This window comes from Macaca nemestrina, chromosome 2 (genome assembly GCF_043159975.1).
Source record: "Macaca nemestrina isolate mMacNem1 chromosome 2, mMacNem.hap1, whole genome shotgun sequence".
Lineage (NCBI taxonomy): Eukaryota > Metazoa > Chordata > Mammalia > Primates > Cercopithecidae > Macaca > Macaca nemestrina.
The window spans coordinates 141,863,227-141,882,730 of NC_092126.1; the positions used below are offsets into that span (position 1 = coordinate 141,863,227).

Consider the following 19,504-nt stretch of genomic DNA (forward strand, 5'->3'; position numbering starts at 1 on the left):
AGGAATTAGCCTCAATAAAATGAAAATCATAAAAGAAAATGAATTCCTGTGGTCTGTACTAGATTATATCCATTTTCATATTAATATCATTGTTTCTAGGTCTTCCTCAGCATCTTTTATTGCCTATTTTCATGAAACTGACATTTTTAGTTCACCTAAGAAATATACTACTGAGAGAATTGCATAACCTCTTTAGTAAGGGCTATGATTCTTGACACAAAGTTATATTCCATTGGAAAATAGGTACGTCACAGCCAAATCATACTCTCTAAATAATATTGTAGTGTATTTATTAAACCTTTATGCCAGGCACTGTTCTAAGCACTTTATCATTAGTAACACAATTCTCACGAAAACCGCACAGGAAGTATTGATTCCTCTCCATTGTTTCAGATAAGAAGATTAGGCACAAAGGAATGATCAGCTTGTCCAAGGTCACTCAGTCAGCGGTGGAGCCAGGATCCAAATCCAGGCAGTCTGGCCCCACAGCCCATAATAACCACCCACCATTGAAATCTGGAATCTCCATAACTCAGTATGCCATGTGAGAGCGCCTGGTGAGTTTCACGAATAGAACTATCTGGGATGAGGGAGAGTGTCTTCTCTATTGAGAACTGAGCAGATGAAACCATGAATATAATTTTTAGAGCTGAGAATTGCACACTGAGAGATATTCGAGCTGCAAAACATCCAGGAGATGGGCCAGAACAGTGAGAAATGCAGAGAGAGAGAGATTAGCCTGGAGAAGAAGGGCTTCTGGATGGGAAACCTGCTGCCTGTGAACAGCTAAGAGAGGCCATTTGTTAGGGAAAGGACTCAAACCGGCTGGGGTGGCACTAGTCCATCACAGGACCCAGGGGCAGAAATTTCACAAAACCTGTCAGAACTCATGAAAGATTAAATGGTCTCTTTTAAGCAGCTAGTTCACTTTTCCTGGTGCAGTGATTCTCAACTGGGGGAAATTTCACCCCCGAGGGGCATTTGGCAAAGTCTGAGACTTTTTAAAAAATCACAGCTCAGGGGCAGAGGGGCATACTGCTGGCATCTAGTGTGTAGAGGCCCCTCTGCTGGCTCAGTATCCTACAATGCCCAGGACAGCCCTCCATAACACAGCTATCCAGCAAAAATCATTGGCGGCGTTGGGCTGGAGAACCCTGCCCCAGTGGTTTTCAAACGTGGGCCTGATGCTTACTTAGCATCAGAAAAGTAGTAGAACTAGGTGATCTTCTCCAGTGCAGAGATTCTGAGATTCAGTTATTTCAGCTTTGGGTTAAGTCGATCTTACCAATGGCATGAAGGGCAAACAGCTGATCAAAGGGCTTGATGGCAGAGTGCTTGCTGGAGCCGTTAACAAGCACTGCAAGCCAGTCACGCCCTCTGCTGTGGATAAAAGTCCTGGGAAACCAGCATGCGATATTTCTCCCCATTGAGTCTTTGCTGTATTCTTGGCATTCTTCAGTCCGAGAGCCATACCTAAATTGGAACACTCATGAGTTTTATGAGGTTGCAGGAAACAACCATTTGCCTAAGTAAAAATAGGTACAGTACTAACCTATAGTAGAGAAAATACTGCGTGTCCTCAGGGGCATCTGTGCCAACAAGCCAGGTGCAGTGAAGGGAAACTTGGTATGGCCTTAAATGTGAATAATTATCTGCTGTAGTGTTTGTGGTGCAAGTTAAATTCACAACTGAGGTTCCGGGAGACCCTAGGTAGTCAAAAATAAAAAGAACAAAACATTGCCATGGCAAACTCTGAATTTCATGCTTCTTTTGGAACTATAATGATATAAACATCTTATTCACCACCAAAAAATAATCATCTTCACGTTTTTTTCCCCTTGAGACAGAGCCTCACTCTGTCACCCAGGCTGCAGTGCAGTGGTGCGATCTTGGCTCACTGCAACCTCTGCCTCCTGGGTTGGAGCGATTCTCATGCCTCAGCCTCCCAAGTAGCTGGAATGACAGGTGTGCACCATCACACTTGGCTAATTTTTGTATTTTTGGTAGAGATGGGGTTTCACCATGTTGGCCAGGCTGGTCTTGAACTCCTGACCTCAAGTGATCTACCCGCCTCAGCCTCCTAAAATGCTGAAATTACAGCCATGAGCCACCATGCCCAGCCATCATCACATATTTCTAGAAACCTACTAACTACAAAAGGCCAACTTACTGGAGATATGGAATTAGAATTATAAAGTCCCCATTTCTGATATTAAACAGCTTCCCAGCTATTTTGTTTGGGGCTTGGGGGTGATGTTTGTGCAATAAATGTGACAAAGTTCAAGAGAAGTACAATATATTGTCGTTTAGAGGTTGATGTCCAGCAACTTTGGTGCTCTAATGCCACATTTGTTAATAACTAGCTGTGAGACATTGACCCCCACTTTTCTGGGCTCTGTATTTTCAACTGTAAAGGAGAGGGTTGGTATAGGAAGGTCTTGAGTATCCCTTTCCATCCTAGAATTGTGTGATTCATTAGGTTGTATCCAAATGCTTCATGAATTACATAGGTTGCTGCTCAGAAGAAATGAGTTTTGACAACACTGCAAGATAATACCACTACTTTGCAGACTTGATGCACATTAGCATGTTAAAGTCCTCTTTAATATACTAGGACTTTAAGAAAACCTTGAATTGGCCAGGCACGGTGCTCATGCCTGTAATCCAAGCACTCTGGGAAGCCAAGGCTGGTGGATATCTCTTGAGCCCAGGAGTTTGAGACCAGCCCAGGCAACATGGTGAAACCTCGTCTTTACAAAAAATATAAAAATTAGCCAGGCGTGGTGGCATGCACCTGTAGTCCCAGCACTTTGGGAGGCTGAGGCGGGCAGATTGCTTGAGCTCAGGAGTTTGAAACAAGCCTGGGTAACATGGCGAAACCCCGACTCTACAAAACATACAAAAATTAGCCAGGTGTGGTGGCATGTGCCTGTAGTTCCAGCTACTTGGGAGGTTGAGGTGGGAGGATCACTTGAGCTGGGGAGGTCGAGGCTGCAATGAACCAAGGTCATGCCACTACACTCCAGCCTGGGCAACAGAGTGAGACCCTGTCTCAAAAAACCAAAAGAAAACCTTCAGATTTTTTTTTTTTTTTCTGAGACGGAGTCTCGCTCTCTTGCCCGGGCTGGAGTGCAGTGGCCAGATCTCAGCTCACTCAGATTTTATTGTATTATTATTATTATTACTTGGAAACAGAGTCATTCTGTTGCCCAGGCTACAGTGCAGTGGCATGATCTCAGCTCACTGCAACCTCCCCCTCCCGGGTTCAAGCAGTTCTCCTGCCTCAGCCTCCCGAGTGCTTGGGATTACAGGCACGTGCCACCACACTCAGCTAATTTTTGTATTTTTAGTAGAGACTGGGTTTCACCACGTTGGCCAGGCTGGTCTCGATCTCTTGGCCTCAAGCCATCCACCTGCCTGAGCCTTCCAAAGTGCTGGGATTACAGACATGAGCTGCCATGTCCAGCCCCATTTACTTGTTATAACTTGTCTAGACCACATACCAGCCAATTTGCGTGGGCTTGATCCCAAGTACAGAGACTAATCCAAGGCAGATACAGGATCACAGAGATGGGTTATTGTATGTGGCTTACATCAAACCACTATTTCCCCTTTCTATAATGAATAACTGGATTTTACCTATAAGGCACTTTGCAGCTTACCTTTCTACAATTCTAATTATCCTCTGAGCACTCTAATATAGGATGACACTAATAAAAATTATTTCTGTTTTGAACCAAGTGGAATTCACATAAAATGATTCCTTGGATGAGAACTATAAGACAAAGAGTCTCTATAGATCTCTAAACTGCACTTGGGCATGGACTTTCTGGTCATTTGGTGCATGGACAAATATATATTAGGTTGGTGCAAAAGTAATGACCAAAATCACAATTACTTTTGCATCAACCTAATATATGAATATATACATGAACTGAATAAGTCAATTTGCTTCAAGATATTTCTTCTTTTTATCTGTGCAAAAGCAAAAGTACAGATATATCTTTTATCTGTGCAAAAGCACAGATATAAAGAAGAAATCCATCTTTAACTTCTCTACAGGTAATAAGAGGCTGTCTCTCATCATCTTCTCCCTCTGCTTCTTGAAAGACACTGGCTGACAGTGATAAAAATGATCTACAGCTGACTTAAGCTACGACCAAAAGACTCCCTTCTATCTCTCAAGGCTCCCACTTGGATGCGGTCCTTTCTGGCCTGGGTGCAAGAGCTTGTTTCCTTCTCTGAGCAACCACCAACAAGACCAGTGTTTCCCACAGTGTATTTTAAAGACCAACAGTTAATACAGCAATGAGAGGTTGAAATGAAAACAAGCCTTTCTAGTCACATAATTTGAGAAAGACTTAATGAAGCAAACATAAATAAGTTTGCATTTAAAATCTTGGCTGGGTGCAGTGGCTCACACTTGTAATCCCAGCACTTTGGGAGGCCGAGGTAGGTGGATGGCTTGAGGCCAAGAGATGGAGACCAGCCTGGCCAACGTGGTGAAACCCAGTCTCTACTAAAAATACAAAAAGTAGCTGAGTGTGGTGGCACGTGCCTGTAATCCCAAGCACTCGGGAGGCTGAGGCAGGAGAACTGCCTGGTCAACATGGTAAAACCCCATCTCAATAATAATAATAATAGTACAAAAATTAGTCCAGCATGGAGGTGCACGCCTATAATCCCAGCTACTTGGAAGGCTGTGACATGAGAACAGCTTGAACCCAGGAGGCAGAGGTTGCAGTGAGTCGAGAATACACTGCTGCACTTCAGCCTGGGCAACAGAGGGATACTCTATCTAAAAAAAAAAAAAAAAAAAAAAAAAGTAAATGAGAAGATCTTTATGATTCTGTTTTAAGTTACTAACACAATTCAGAAGGCATGGTCTTTCCAGCTGGCCATATGACAGGATAATTGTTCGAAAATTACCCGTGAGCTCAACTGACCAAGGCAATTGTTATTGGGTGCACCCATATGCCCCAGGACTTGGTAGCCTGCTTCTCCTCTTTTCTCTCCCCTATTGTGTGTGTGCACTTAAGTGTGTGATCAGAAGTATTACTGATTCTAATTATCAGAAACACCAACTTTCCACTGGAGGTCAATTCACAGACGGTGGATATTTCTGCAAGAATGTGCCAGATGGAATTCAGTTGGTTATGATAAGAAGTGGCAGCAGCCTTAGTTAGGATGTTGTTGATATGGGAGAGTACTTGACAAGAACAGGTGACTGACTAAAGGAAAGTGAGTTAGTGTTAATTTTTCTGCTTTTCCATATTTGCAAAGTCCAAAACATACAAACTGGACTTTTGGAGGCCTGCTTTACCTGGTGGGGCATGAAGTTCAGCAGAAGCCCAGCTGCTGGCCAGGAGTGAGTGGTCGTTCTGCAGGATGGTCCGCACACTTGCTGAAAATCCTTTGTGGAGGATGGTTACGCATTTGCTTTCAGTGATTCTGGTTTCATACTAAAAATAAAACCCACAAGTCTTGATGCATAAAAGAGAACTAGCCTTAAGAGAGCTATTTTAATCAAATATGCATTTTCTTCTACTTTTTAAATGATGAGTAAGATGCAATGAAATAGTTTTGCTAGCAAAAAAGTCAAAACAAAACTATTGTAATAACAACATAGTAACTTCTCAATGACACATGAACACATTATTCTTGTAAAAACAAACTAAATATTACAGTTAAACTGAAGTTCCCTTTGACCACCATCTCCCCAGAGGTCAATGTTTGACAGAAAATTCTCTAGAATTCCATGTTGACTGAAAAATGGTTAATATGAATCACTTCTCCCTTTGTTTGACTTTATTACACATCTAATATGTAGTAGGTGCCTGAATGTAGCCCTGAGGTAAAATTGAGGCTCTGAGAAGCTAAATAACTTGTCCCAGGTTGCAAAGGTAGGAAGTGGATGAACTGGGATTCGAACTTGGTTTCCCTGACTCTCCATTCTGTCTGCCGTCTTCTTGTTTTGCTAGGCTACTGTCTCCTGTTCTGTTGGGTTGGTGATTTTAGGGGAAACAGAAAACCAGTATCCAATCCATTGTGCCTAAAAAGTTACTAAACATTCTTCGTTAAGGGAAAGAATCATCCGAAAGTTAAAATATTCTGCGATGCTGTTTAATGCTGAACAATACACCCAGCACTAGCTCACAGGCATTCTTAGAGAGACACTAGTCTACTGGTAACATAACAAAGAGCCTGTCAGTACTTTTGTTTTTTAATATAAAATTTCATTTGATAAAGAAAATGCAGTCAAAACGCATATTTATTCTCAATAAGGATATCCATTAGAATAAACACTTACATCATCTTCTTTTGGAGCGTGTATTTTCACTTGATATTCTAGATTAACATTCCTTTGCTCTTGATCAGGATTTGGTTCCCAACGTAAAAGAACTTGAGCCAAACCAGTAACTTTAATGGTGAAATTGACAGGTGGGAGAAGTGAAACTGTTGATTCAAAGAATAAAGAAACAGCACAATGTTCAACTGGACATAGGCAGCACTTTTAAAATTTTTTGAATATTTGTTGTCCTGCAGATGCTGTCCTGGACCTGCGAGCACCACAGACACAGTTGCTCCTGCCATGCCTGTAACACCGGGGCAAAGAGAAAGTGTCTATTTCTACCTGAGTAGCTAGGACTACAGGCGCATGCCACCACGCTGGGCTAATGGGTTTTTTTTTATTTTTTTATTTTTGGTATTTTTAATAGAGACAGGTTTTCACCATGTTGGCTAGGTTGGTCTCCAACTCCTAACTTCAAATGATCTGCCCGCCTCAGCCTTCCAAAATGCTAGCAGGCAGGAGCCACCACGCCCAGCCTAGAAAAGGTTTCTTTAAAACTGTTTTTAACATCTTTTTTTACATTGCCCATGTCCAGGTGTTTACCTATAATACCTATATTTTTATTGAAATATGAACATGTTACTATATCACTATTCACTATTCACTGTAACTATAGTTTTCAAACTGAGAGTCATTATCCATTAGCAGTCAATGATAACAATGTATTGGTTTGTGACCATAATTTTTCTTTTAATGATGTGGAAGAAAAATAGAATAGAAAATATCAGTGTGCATCAAACATAATAAGAGTTGTTTCATGAATCTCGTTTCCACTACATAAGGGTAGTTATATATTTGTATGTGTGCTGGTACATAACGTAAAAATGTATTTACCTCTTATTATGAGTCACAGACAAAAATATCTGCAAGCAAAGTTATTTAAATAGGGCTTTACAGAAAGAAAATGTTTCTTCCCCCTTCATGAGCCACTCTCTGACTTTGCTTTCAAAATAAAAGCTTTTGCTTAATTGCAAAATCAATATCTGTTTATTGAAGAAATTTTGGAAAACACAGATAAGCAAAAAGAAGAAGATAAATTTTTTAAAATAATTGTACCACTAAGAATGGCATTAACATATGATATATTCGTTATTTTTTTCTTGGGTGTACATTTATGCAATTTTTAATTTTTTTACTACATTTAGGGCAGTATTGTGCACACAATTACAAAACCTTCTTTTATTCATTTACTAAGTTATCAGGATTTATCCATGCATCTTAACAGACTTCCCACACCTCTACATCCATGTAGAGGTTTTTAGAGCTCTGAGGATTTTTAGAGCTCTGTCTGTATTGCACTGTCCATTATGGTAGCCATTGGCAACTTGTGGCTATTGAAATTTTAATTAATTAATTAATTAATTTTTGAGACAGAGTCTCACTCTGTTGCCCAGGCTGAAGGGCAGTGTTGTGCGATCTCAGCTTACTGCAACCTCTGCCTCTCAGTTCAAGCTATTCTCCTGCTTCAGCTTCCCAAGTAGCTGAGATTATAGGCATGTGCCACCACAGCTGGCTATTTTTGAATTTTTAGTAGAGTTGGGGTTTCACCATGTTAGCCAGGTGGGTCTCAAACTTCTGACTTCAAGTGATCCACCTGCCCCTGCCTCACAAAGTGCTGGGATTACAGGTGTGAGCCACAACATACGGCCTAAATTAATTTAAATTCATTACCTTAGTTGCACTGTCCATATTTCAAGGGCTCAGTAGTCACATATGGCTAGTGGCTACTGCATTGGACATTACAGAGATAGAACACTGTCATTACCATAGATAGTTCTGTTGACAATGCTAGACTGGGACCATGTGATGATTTTCCTTAAACTCTGTCATCACACCAAATACGTACATCAACACATTTCAGGACAAAATGCAGTGGAAGATTCTTACTGTTTGGTCATGGGGCCTTCTAACTACTCCCTTGTGTGGGAAGACATTCCAAATGCGACCACTGGCGCCAGCTTTATTCCATGGTGCCTGGACACCCACACTTTGACTTTGATTTCCCACTGTAGCATAACATTTGTATTTCAGCCAGCATTGCTTTCTTAAAATATAGCATGTTTAAAGCATCTGTCTTGAGGATAAATATTATCTCATAAAAATCCATATATAATGTTCTAATTGACAGTTTAAGAGAAAATAATGTTATCCTTTTACTAACATACTTTTAAAAGTAAACATTATTGAATTGAATAGAAGGTCCTTACTCTTGTCATCAGGAAGTAAGTCAGCTTGCAGTATCTCAGTGGCCCCCAAAAGTATCAGTAATACAGGTGCCATGATGATCATATCCTACAGAAAACAAGGGAGATACCAAAATCATCTTGCTGCTATTTTTAAGAAAAACTGAAAGCTGCTTTCTAACATAAAATGTAGTTGTTTGGCCATTTGAGAAACATTTATGGCATATTCGTGATGTGCTAGAAATACAAACATGACTAAATCTTGGACTTTGCCCTTCTGATGTAGATTCATAGCTTGAAAGACAGAGTGAAACGTAAATTGATAAATGTAGACCAGTTGTAAAACTGCCCCCAATAAAGGTGTGTGTGGAGTACAACAGGAGCAGAGACTTCTGATTTGCCGTCTAAAGGGTGAACTAGAGTCCTTGAAACACACAACAGGGAAAAGACATTCCTGGTGGAACCCAAGGTATGTGCAAAACTGGAAGAGAAGGAAACAAATAGGAGGGGATTGCTTTTCGGCAAGAGACCAGAGCAGACCTTTGAACAGTAGAAGTTGTAGCATAGTCAATAAAAGAAACAAACAACATTACCATTTTCACTATGAGGATTTAAAGATGAGCGAACATGACAGGAAACTTCAATCTAAAACAATCGGTAGCCTGAGAAAGAGAAACTTTGTCTCACCAATCCAGAATCAACTTGTGGTACTTTGACTTTGAAGAGTTTTTCTTTTTTCTTTTTTTTCCCCAAAAGGGAGCAGGTTACAAAAGAATTGAAAAACGTAGTGATAGACCTGGGGAAAATAAAGACAATATTTCTATCTCCTTGAAACAATTGGGCAATGAGAAAGAATCTAGAGCTGGAAATGTGATAACCCAGGGTGAACACACACAAAAGTCTCGGCATCCTGTTCTACATGTCAAAGAGGGGAGTCGGTGATCTCTTGCTGGGAATTGCAGATGAGAAGTCTTGAGTTTTTCTTCTGTACATTTTGAAAGGCATAGTTCATAAGAACTTAGCTTTAAAGGGCAGATAACACGCATGGCTTCCCCCTATGTTGCCCTCACTTTTACACAGCAGTTCTTCCTAGTCTCTTACCACGTGCTCCCCTCAGAGATTTGGTACCAGACACATGTGGCTGTTATACATGATGGAAATCCCTTCCACGGACATTGTTCCTACCCATGAAGGAAAGGAGTCTGAAAGGTGAAATAATCTGCCAAAGATCAAACAGCTGTTAAGTAATGGAGCCTAGACCCCATCTCTGATCTTCCAACGAAGAAACCTAGGCTCTGTCAACTTTATGGTACTAATTACAATGATTTATAATTTCAGCTAAAACATTTATTTAAGTGGCTTGGTATTTTCCAAATATAATTCTGGTAGAACCACAGGAGAGACCTGGGCTAAATGAATACCTCCAGGAAATAGCACAGAACACTCTTAACTTTATTATTACTTCTTAAATTATTACTTAGGTTGCTACTATTACTGCTGAACTTATTAATGAAATTGGTAAAATGCCACAACAGCAGGAAAGGATCGGCATATAAATCACTCAATTCCTTTTCCAATAAACTTAAGTATTGTTAATCAGAACTATGCCAGTTTTTATTTTAAAATCCCGTTTATTTTTCTCTGAGGATTTCACAGTATGTAGAAATTAAAAAAAAAAAAATGACCATGACAACAAAAGCAGGTACTCTATAATTTAAAATAAAGTTTCAACAAGCAAGAATTTTAATGAATTAAGAGAAAACACTGGTAATCTACTAAGCCTGAGAAGCAAAGATAAAAATTCCTTAAGAACAGCAACAAAGATAGCTTCCTCTTTAAGTTATGAAGGTGATTTCTTAAAATGTCAGCATTTCCTGAAATAATATTAAATATGCTCTCATTTTGCACTAATTTTCAATAATAGGAATTCTAGGTCAGAAAAAACTGCACAATTAATTTTTTTGTGACTTTCACTGGCAAAGTAGAACTATGTTATAAGTGTACTTGTAAAAACAATAAACATCTATTTATCCTTTGCAATTAAATTGTTGAAGTAAATAATAAAACTGTTGAATATCTCAGTGGAGAGATAATTGAATATTTTATGTAAGCAGGCACTCTCCCCTAGAATTTGTCATGTATTCTGATTTTATAGCTCCTAAAAATAGAATTGTTTTTCAAATTTGATCATTCAAAAAAATTTTGATTGTTAGTTTTTGGCCATAAATAAGTAGATAACTTTTTCATGTCTCATTGTTGTATTTTATATTTAAAAAGAGATGCTTTTGAACAAAATCAGTTTTCCTATAGGCAGCACAAGGTACTCAATAGGGGTCTAAATATTACCAAGAATGACAGGTTTTTTTTGTGAGTCAGATAAATTGTACATAAGGTTGAATATTACTAGAGCTTCAGGATTTGGTACCATGTTTTCTACAATTCTGCTCACTCTCTGTGGCCTCTTAGTACTTCTTGTCTCCCTGCTAAAAAATATAAAAAACAAATCTCTTCAGGCCATTTCTTTAATCCAAAGATACACTATTATATACACGTCAACTGGGTCATATTTCACTATAAAATAATAGAGCAACTTCATTAGCTTAGATAGATATATATCAACAATATGTTCAACTCATTCTTCTCATGGCTACCAATTAAAATCTAGCAGAAAACCATTAAATTGTTAAAATAAGATGCAAACTAAGCAGAATGAAGCAACTATAGGTTGTTTATCACCAGGAATATATGCTCAATCTCTAAGAAAAATCATGATCTACTTGCTCATATAACATTTCATCGAGTCAATCTAAAATTCCTTAAGTGCTCTCTAAAAATCTAGTTTCTGGTAGGTGTAACATTTTTTGAAACTTTGGAGAAAACAACCACAACCTCCTTCTCTATAGGTGTTTCTAGAAATTTTGACAATTAGCAGTGGATTTCCCCGGTGTTCTTGAGAACTGATCAAATTCTACTGAAGTTCAGACTTACAAATATTTTCCCCTCTTCTTTTCCAAACTTATTTTTCTGCCTGGGACATTTGTTTCATAACCAAAGTTATACTGGCACCCCTGTTTTTAAAACCTTTTTGAGTCAACTGTGGTGACACCTAATTCCAGACTCAACCTTAGTGGCAGAAATTGTAAAGCAACTGAGAGGATTCATGCTCTGTTAGGCCTTTAAATATAAAGAGTTTACTTTCTCTTTAATCCTGTACAGTATAATCAGCAATAAAAGTTATCTCTTGGGGGATGGAGAATAAATAAACCAAGGTATAAACTGCAAAAGACATGTTTACCTAGGTATATTGCGTTACCCCCAATGAAAAACTGCACATTCATGTCTAAATATATAAATGAATAATAAGGACCACTTATGCATGTAATTTTTTTTTTTTTTTTACTACTACTGTACTTTTGATTAAATATCTGAAATAGTCCTAAAATATAACTCATGAGTTCAGGTTGTGGCTATAATCATAAAACTCTCTGTCAGTCCATGTGGAAATGGTGTTGCCACCTTGAGTATTTGGAAAAATAGAAAAAGGAGTTTGCTACAAATATCCCAATGGTTAAATATTTCCTGCCAATTGCACACGGTGCAATTTGTCATCCCACATCCATGCTCCTGGGCATACCTGTCTACAGACGATCCTCTTGTTCCAATCGGTACTCAACAGTAGATGGCGAGGACTGTGTCTGTCGTGTCTATGCTCGTGGCTGCAACCCCAGCATCTAGCATAGTGTCAGGCACAGGACTGATGCTCAGTGTGCCTGGCCCTGTGTGGAATAGAAGCAAATTAGTGCACAGCCCTAATGTGCAATGTGCGGTGAAACCTAACAGAGGAATGAGTTAGGTCAGGAGTGCAGCAGGCTGGGGAGTGTGTAACAAGCCTGGCTGACTTTTGATACCTTGCCTAAAAATTTCCCATGCAGTGTTTCAAGTAATATAAACAAATGAGGTGATTTAACTTCTAAAACTGTTTATGCTTTGAAATGCAAACTTTTAACAAATAGCTACATAAATCCCTTTTTCGATAACCATGAAAGAGGACATATTCACTTAAAATAGAAATCATACCAGGTAATAAAATGTTCAGTATGGTAATTCATTAAAGCAAGTACTAAGTATATTATTCACATGGCTGTAAAAGCACCACCACTTTTCATGTGGTTATTAATTTTAGGCTCATGGGTATTAAAAGATTCTAATTTTTCTTCTCTCTCTGTCTCTTTTTTTATCCTCTTTTTTTGGTTCTATTTCATCCTTTTTTTCTGTCTACATGGAAATATGCTTACCTTTCTTTAGGTAAATACATTAATGAACACAAAAGCAAGTGAAATATTTCAGCAAATTTGTGTACATTTTATATACAATGAAACAATCCTGGAAATCCAAGTACCCCTGCCAGAAAGAAAAAGCAGAATGCCTCCTTCAGTTAGATAAAGTGCCATTATCTACTTTTTGTTGTTGTTTCTTTATTTGTAGATTTCTTGCTTAACTCTGAAACTTCCTAAGCAATTTTATTAAACCCTATACCGTATTTTGAAAACTCATTTATTTTCTAAGAAATCTTGGCAGAATATATGTTCTCATTTTAATTGCATAATTATCTAGATCAGTGGAAAAGAAATGTCTTATATTTATATAAGCATCAACAAAACCATAGGTGTTGTTTTAATATGACTCACCTTGCCACGGATTTGCACATCTCAGTTACTGAGCCAAAACACAAGAATAGAATGCTATACCCAGAATCAACATGACCTGCCTAATAATGCAAGTTTAATAGGACCATTATTAGTTCTGTCCCTGCTAATAATACTAGAATTATAAAGAGTTTTGTTTCCCCTTTTTGTTGTTTACAAGTTTGTCATATATTTAGAAGTCATTGTTTCTTGCTTTTCCTGACCCTCCTCCCCACCCTGGGTATAGTGAAATTATTAGGAGGTGGAGCACAGGGTATTGTTTAGCCCGTGTCATAGAAAAAAGATATTTATTTGCTTACTCTGTGGTGAGTGAAGCATTTGATTCCCACTTACTGAGAAGTGCAGTGGCCATGCGATCAGAAGCAGCGGCAGGGCATTGAGAATGAACCTTATCTCTGGGTGCACTTTTTAACTCAGAGGCGGTTCTTCACTCTTTCATCATCACAGCTGTAATGGTTAAAAACTCTTGGGCAGCTTCCTTCACGATGGGATGGCAACACATTTTCTCTAAGCAAATATGGAGGAGGATTTGTACAGAGCAACTATGCAGAAGCCGAACTGGAACTCCCAACAACCAAACTGCTGTCAAATGAAAGAATCTCTTGTCCAGATAGCCATTATCTGATAACTGTCTCGTCTGCATTTTCACTCTCTTTCAGAGCTGGTTTGCTCTCTTCAGGAGTTGGAATTAGCTTTTACTCATGGTGACAAGGTAATCAAGTTTTCTGTGGGTACTCTAAGCTGTTGCATTTCTGTTCTGTTTATGTGCCTTGTTTGGCTAGAGTAGTTACTGTGTCTCTATCTCCTAGGCAACACTGACACATGATTTGATAGGAAATAGGGCCTGAGGAGTACCCTCTCCCTACTCACTAGGCAGTAGCAGCAATTCTCAGCCCTTAGAGAACAGCCTTAGCTCTTCTCTGCTTTGTGAGCAGGTCTGGTACCCTCAAGTAAATATGTGTGGGGGATCTGTTTCTGGGTGTGATAAATTGCTACTGTCACCTGAGATCATCCTACACAAATTGTAACAATGGCAGTGTTGGTCTGTGGGTGCACCCAAGACCACCTTCCTCACATTACACCCATTGTAGCACCCAGCTATCTTCAGAATGCTTCAATTTCAGCAAACCTCCTTGGCTTTTCCCGTCCTTTGTTCCATTTCTGTTTGATTCCTTCCGGGGAATTTCAAGGAGACTGACTAGCAAAGCTGACTTAAAAAAAAATAGCTTAGCGTGTGAATAGATAAGAATAGTGCTTCTTGTATGACCCAAGGCAGAGAGTAGTAAGTAGTTGCCTTTGGAAGGAGACCTTCAGTCTAGCCTAAGGAATGAGTGATTCAGGATTCCCTGTCTCCTTAGGAGCCGGTGAGAGTCTCAGACAGAGCAGATGCAGAAAGATGGTTGCCCAGGTTAGATCAGTGGTTCTGTTTGTGAGATGATAGATGGGCTTCCTGAAGGAAATTTCCGAAAGGCTCAGGGTAGGAGCCGTGCAAGTACAGTCAGTGTGTGCTTGGGGTTCCCAAGGTGACAATTTTAGCAGTTGCCAAAATGAAACTGGAGCAATTGTTGTCAGGTTGAAAATTGTTGTCAGACCTGAAAAATGTGATTTTCCTTGGGGAAAAGAAAAGTAACACAAGGAACAGAGAGAGATCCATTTATTTGCTAAGAGGCACCCAGAAAAGTTTAGCGATAGTATCAACCATCTGGCCTACTCTTTTAAGTCCTGCACATCTGTTTATACCTGTAGCATATTTCTCACTAATGAAGCCTTAAAAATACTTATTAATCATTGTGAAGACAGTAATTTCTGGCTTGAAAGTCTGCTTTAATGGTCTCTCTCTCTCTCTCTATATATATATATATGTTTATTTTTTGAAACAAAGTCTCCCTCTGTTGCCCAGGCTGGAGTGCAGTGGTGCAATCTCTGCTCGCTGCAACCTCCGCCTCCCAGGTTCAAGCCATTCTCCTGCCTCAGCTTCCCAAGTAGCTGGGATTACAGGCACCCGCCACCATGCCTGGCTAATTTTTTGGATTTTTGGTAGAGACGGGGTTTCACCATGTTGGCCAGGCTTGTCTCAAATTCCTGACCTGAAGTGATGCACTCGCCTTGGCCTCCCAAAGTGCTGGGATTATAGGCATGAGCCACCACACCCAGCCAATGGTCTCTATATTTCTTACATTCATTTACTCAAATACTCATTGAATGCACCTACGCATTATGCTAGGCACGGTGAAGGGTATAAAGAAATTTAGATCTGGCTACTCCTTCCATACCACCTTCCTGGGTATATGATCTGTAATTAACTACGCCAATAAAGACAAGCAAACAAGCAAAACAAACACATGCTCACACAGAGACATTGTCTCTATGTTTCTATATAAGCACAAAGGAAAAAAACGAGAGGCAGGGACTTGTATTTTTTTTGCGGGGGGAGGGTTGTTTGTTTGTTTGTTTTGGGATGGAGTTTTGCTCTTGTTGCCCAGGCTGGAGTGCAATGGCATGATCTCAGCTCACTGCAACTTCTGCCTCCTGGGTTCAAGCGATTCTCCTGCCTCAGCCTCCCGAGTAGCTGGGCCCCCACCACCACGCCCAGCTAATTTTTTGTATTTTTAGTAAAGATGGAGTTTCACCACGTTAGTCAGTCTGGTCTTGAACCCCTGACCTCAGGTGATCCACCTGCCTCCGCCTCCCAGAGTGCTGGGATACAGGCATGAGGCACCGAGTGAGGCCTGTTTGTTTTTTATGGCAATAATTTAATTCTTTATAATAAAATATAAATGAAGACAGTATGACAGAACATGCTGGAAAAATTCACAAAAGTCTTTTTTTTTAAAGTGAAATTAAATATGTCTGCATCCCTTAAGCAAAACAATGTGAGTTTAACCAAATAGAAATATGAATAGTAATAAAATGAAAATCATGGTTCAGTGGCTCCACCATGAACTTTGGTTAAAGGAGCTTGTTAAAGGTATCAACTTCGAGAACTTGATTCCATGGAAATAATGAAAAATGTAGATCAAGATTTATACAAAAGAGAGAAAAATTCATTGTACCTTTACTTGGAATAGTAAAAGTAATATAGGAATGGTGAAGAGAAATATGTAACTGCTCAAGGTTGAAATATGTGATGTGGATGTTAAAAGGAATGTTTATCAAGAACTTTTTTTTTCTTTTGAGACAGGGTATTGCTCTGTCACCCAGGCTGGAGTGCAGTGGCAGGATCTCGGCTCACTGCAGTCTCTGCCTCCTGGATTCAAGTGATTCTTGTGCCTCAGTCTCTGAAGTAGCTGGGATTACAGGCATGTGCCACCATGCCAGATAATTTTTGTATTTTTAGTAGGGAGAGGGTTTCACCATTTTGGCCAGGGTGGTCTCAAACTCCTGGCCTCATGTGATCCTCCTGCTTTGGCGTCCCAAAGTGCTGGGATTACAGGCAAGAGCCAATCAAGAACTTTTAATAACATGGGATATTATGAAAAAATGTAAAGTAAAAACAACAGGAGGGTATACACACATACAATTTTTTTACAATCTTATTTTTGGTCAGAAGATCAGACTGATAGGAATAGTTATGTCTAAGTGGTAGGTGTATTAGTTGGCTATTGCTACAGAACAAAAAACCACAGATCCCTCAGTGGTAAACTGTGATAGGCATGTATTTCTAACCCATGTGTCTGAGTTTTGACTGGGGTCTGCTTAATCTTGGGTTGAGCTCCAGATCACAGAGTGAGTTCAGATTTGTTCCAAGTATCTGCCATTCATTTGGAATCAGTGGCTACCCAGGGCATAATCTTTTTATGGTGACTGCAAAAATGCAAGAGAGCAGGACCAACTGCACAAGCACAAACCAAGCATCTGCTCATGTCACATTCCCTGACATCTCAAGAGTCTGAGCAAATTGCATGGCCAAGCCCAGAGTCAAATGGACGAAGCCCAAAGTACATTCCACCATGATAAGGGTGTGGACATGGACAACCCCTAGTGGGGAGTGAAGAAATGGGACCAACAGTTCATTCTACCACAGCAGGGTTAATGTTTCTTTTACTTTTATTCTGTGTTTCTATATTTACAAATGTTTTATTCTGTACAAATGCAGGCAGAAAAAGTTATTTTTAAAAACATTAGAGACATACAGATCAATTTAATAGAATCGAGAGTCCAAAAATAAACTCTTGCATTTAGGGTCAATCGATTTTTGACAAGAGTGTCAAGACAATTCAGTCTTTCAACAAGTGGTGCATATCCACACGCAAAAGAATGCCTCACAGCATAGACAAAAATGAATTCCAATAGGATCAAAGACCTAAAAGTAAGAGGCAAAACTATAAAATTCTTGGAAGAAAGAATAGGCATAAATCTTCATGACCTTGGATAAGGCAATGGTTTCTTTTATTTTCCTTTTTTTTTTTTTTTTTTTTTGAGACAGAATCCTACTCTGTCACCTAGGCTGGAGTACAGTGCTGTGATCTCGGCTCACTGCAAACTCCCCTACCTCCAGGGTTCAAGCGATTCTCCTGCCTCAGCCTCCCGAGTAGTTGGGATTACAGGCATGTGCCACCACACCTGGCTAAGTTTTGTATTTTTAGTAGAGATGGGGTTTTGCCATGTTGGCCAGGCTGGTCTCGAACTCCTGATCTCAGGTGATACAACCGCCTTGGCTTCCCGAAGTGCTGGGATTACAGGTGTGAGCCACTGTGCCCACCCAATGGTTTCTTAAATAAGATACAAAAGCAGACACAATAAAAGAAAAAAATAGATAAATAGATTTCACCAAAATTAAAAGATTTTGTGCTTCAAAGGATACCATCAAGAAAGTGAAAAGAGGATGCAGTGGCTCATGTCTCTAATCCCAGCACTTTGGGAAGCCAAGACAGGCAGATCACCCGAGGTCAGGAGTTTAAGACCAGCCTGGCCAACATGGTGAAACCCCGTCTCTACTAAAAAATGCAAAAATTAGCCAGGTGTGGTGGCGGGTGCCTTTAATCCCAGCTACTCAGGAGGCTGAGACAGGAGAATGGCTTGAACCTAGGAGACAGAGGTTGCAATGAGCTGAGATCGTGCCACTGCACTCCAGCCTGGGCAACAGAGCAAGATTATGTCTAAAATAAAATAAAATAAAATAAAACAAAATAAAATAAAGTGAAAAGACAAGCCACAGCATGGGAAAAATATTTGCAAAGATATATCTGACAAGGAAATTTTATTTAGAATACGTCAAAAACTCTTACAACCAAACAATAAAATGAAAAATGACCCACTTTAGTCTGTAATACCAGCACTTCAGGAGGTTGAGATGGGAGGATAGCTTGAGCCCAGGAGTTTGAGGCTATGGTGAGTCTTGTTCATGCCACTGTACTCCGGTCTGGGTGACAGAGCAAGACCTTTCTCAAAGAAAGAACGCAAGAAATAAAAAAGTAAAATAACCCAGTTTAAACATGGGATAAAGAATTTGAACAGATGTATCTCCAGAGAAGATGTACCAATAGCCAAGATGCATAGGAACATCTGTTCAATATCATTAGTTATTGGAAATGCAAATTAAAACCACACTGAGATACCTCTTCACACCCACTCCAATGGCCGAAATGAAAAGGACAATAACAACTGTTGATGAAGATGTGGGAACACTGGAGGCCTCACATACTGTTGCTGGGGAGGTAAAGTGAGGCGGCCCATTTGGAAAATAGCCTGGCAGTTCCTCAAAAGGTTAAATGTGGAGTTACCATACGACTCAGCAATTCCATTCCTAGGCAAATACTCACCCAAGAGAATTAAAATCATGTGTCTACATAATAATTTATATGTAACTATTCACAGAAGAATTAGTTATAATGGCTAAAGAGTGAAAACAACCCAAATGTCCAGCAACTGATGAATAGATAAAGAATATGTGGTGTATCCATGCAATGAAATATTATTCAGCCATCAAAAAAAGCACTGATACTGCAACATGGATGAACCTTGAACACACGAAGCTAAGTAAAAGAAGTTAGTCACAAAAGGTCACACACTGCATGATTCCACTTACATGAAATGTCCAGAATAAGCAAATCTATAGTGATAGAAAATAGATGCATGGTTGCCTAGGGCTGCCAGGGGATGGAGGGAGTTTGGGAAAAGTGAGAAGTTACTGCTAATGGGTATGAGATTTTCTTCTGAGATAATAAAAATATTTTAAATTGATTGTAGTGATGGTTGCCAACTCTGTGAATATATTAAAACCATTGACTTGTACCCTTTAATAGGTGAATTTTATGAGATGT

At 39.5% G+C, this 19,504-nt stretch overlaps 1 protein-coding gene across 1 annotated transcript in view; it reads right to left on the bottom strand.

The window, feature by feature from the left end:
- Window positions 1–9,442, bottom strand: part of LOC105477608 (interleukin 5 receptor subunit alpha) — a 39,874-nt gene extending 30,432 nt beyond the window's left edge. Inside the window, exons 1-6 of the mRNA XM_071092111.1 lie at window positions 9,223–9,442; window positions 8,560–8,644; window positions 6,311–6,456; window positions 5,324–5,462; window positions 1,553–1,706; window positions 1,286–1,473 (exon numbers count right to left, since the gene is read on the bottom strand). Coding sequence (XP_070948212.1) covers window positions 1,286–1,473; window positions 1,553–1,706; window positions 5,324–5,462; window positions 6,311–6,456; window positions 8,560–8,641 — 709 coding nt within the window. The 5' untranslated portion in view covers window positions 8,642–8,644; window positions 9,223–9,442. The remainder of the gene's footprint in view (window positions 1–1,285; window positions 1,474–1,552; window positions 1,707–5,323; window positions 5,463–6,310; window positions 6,457–8,559; window positions 8,645–9,222) is intronic.
- Window positions 9,443–19,504: the final 10,062 nt, after the last annotated feature.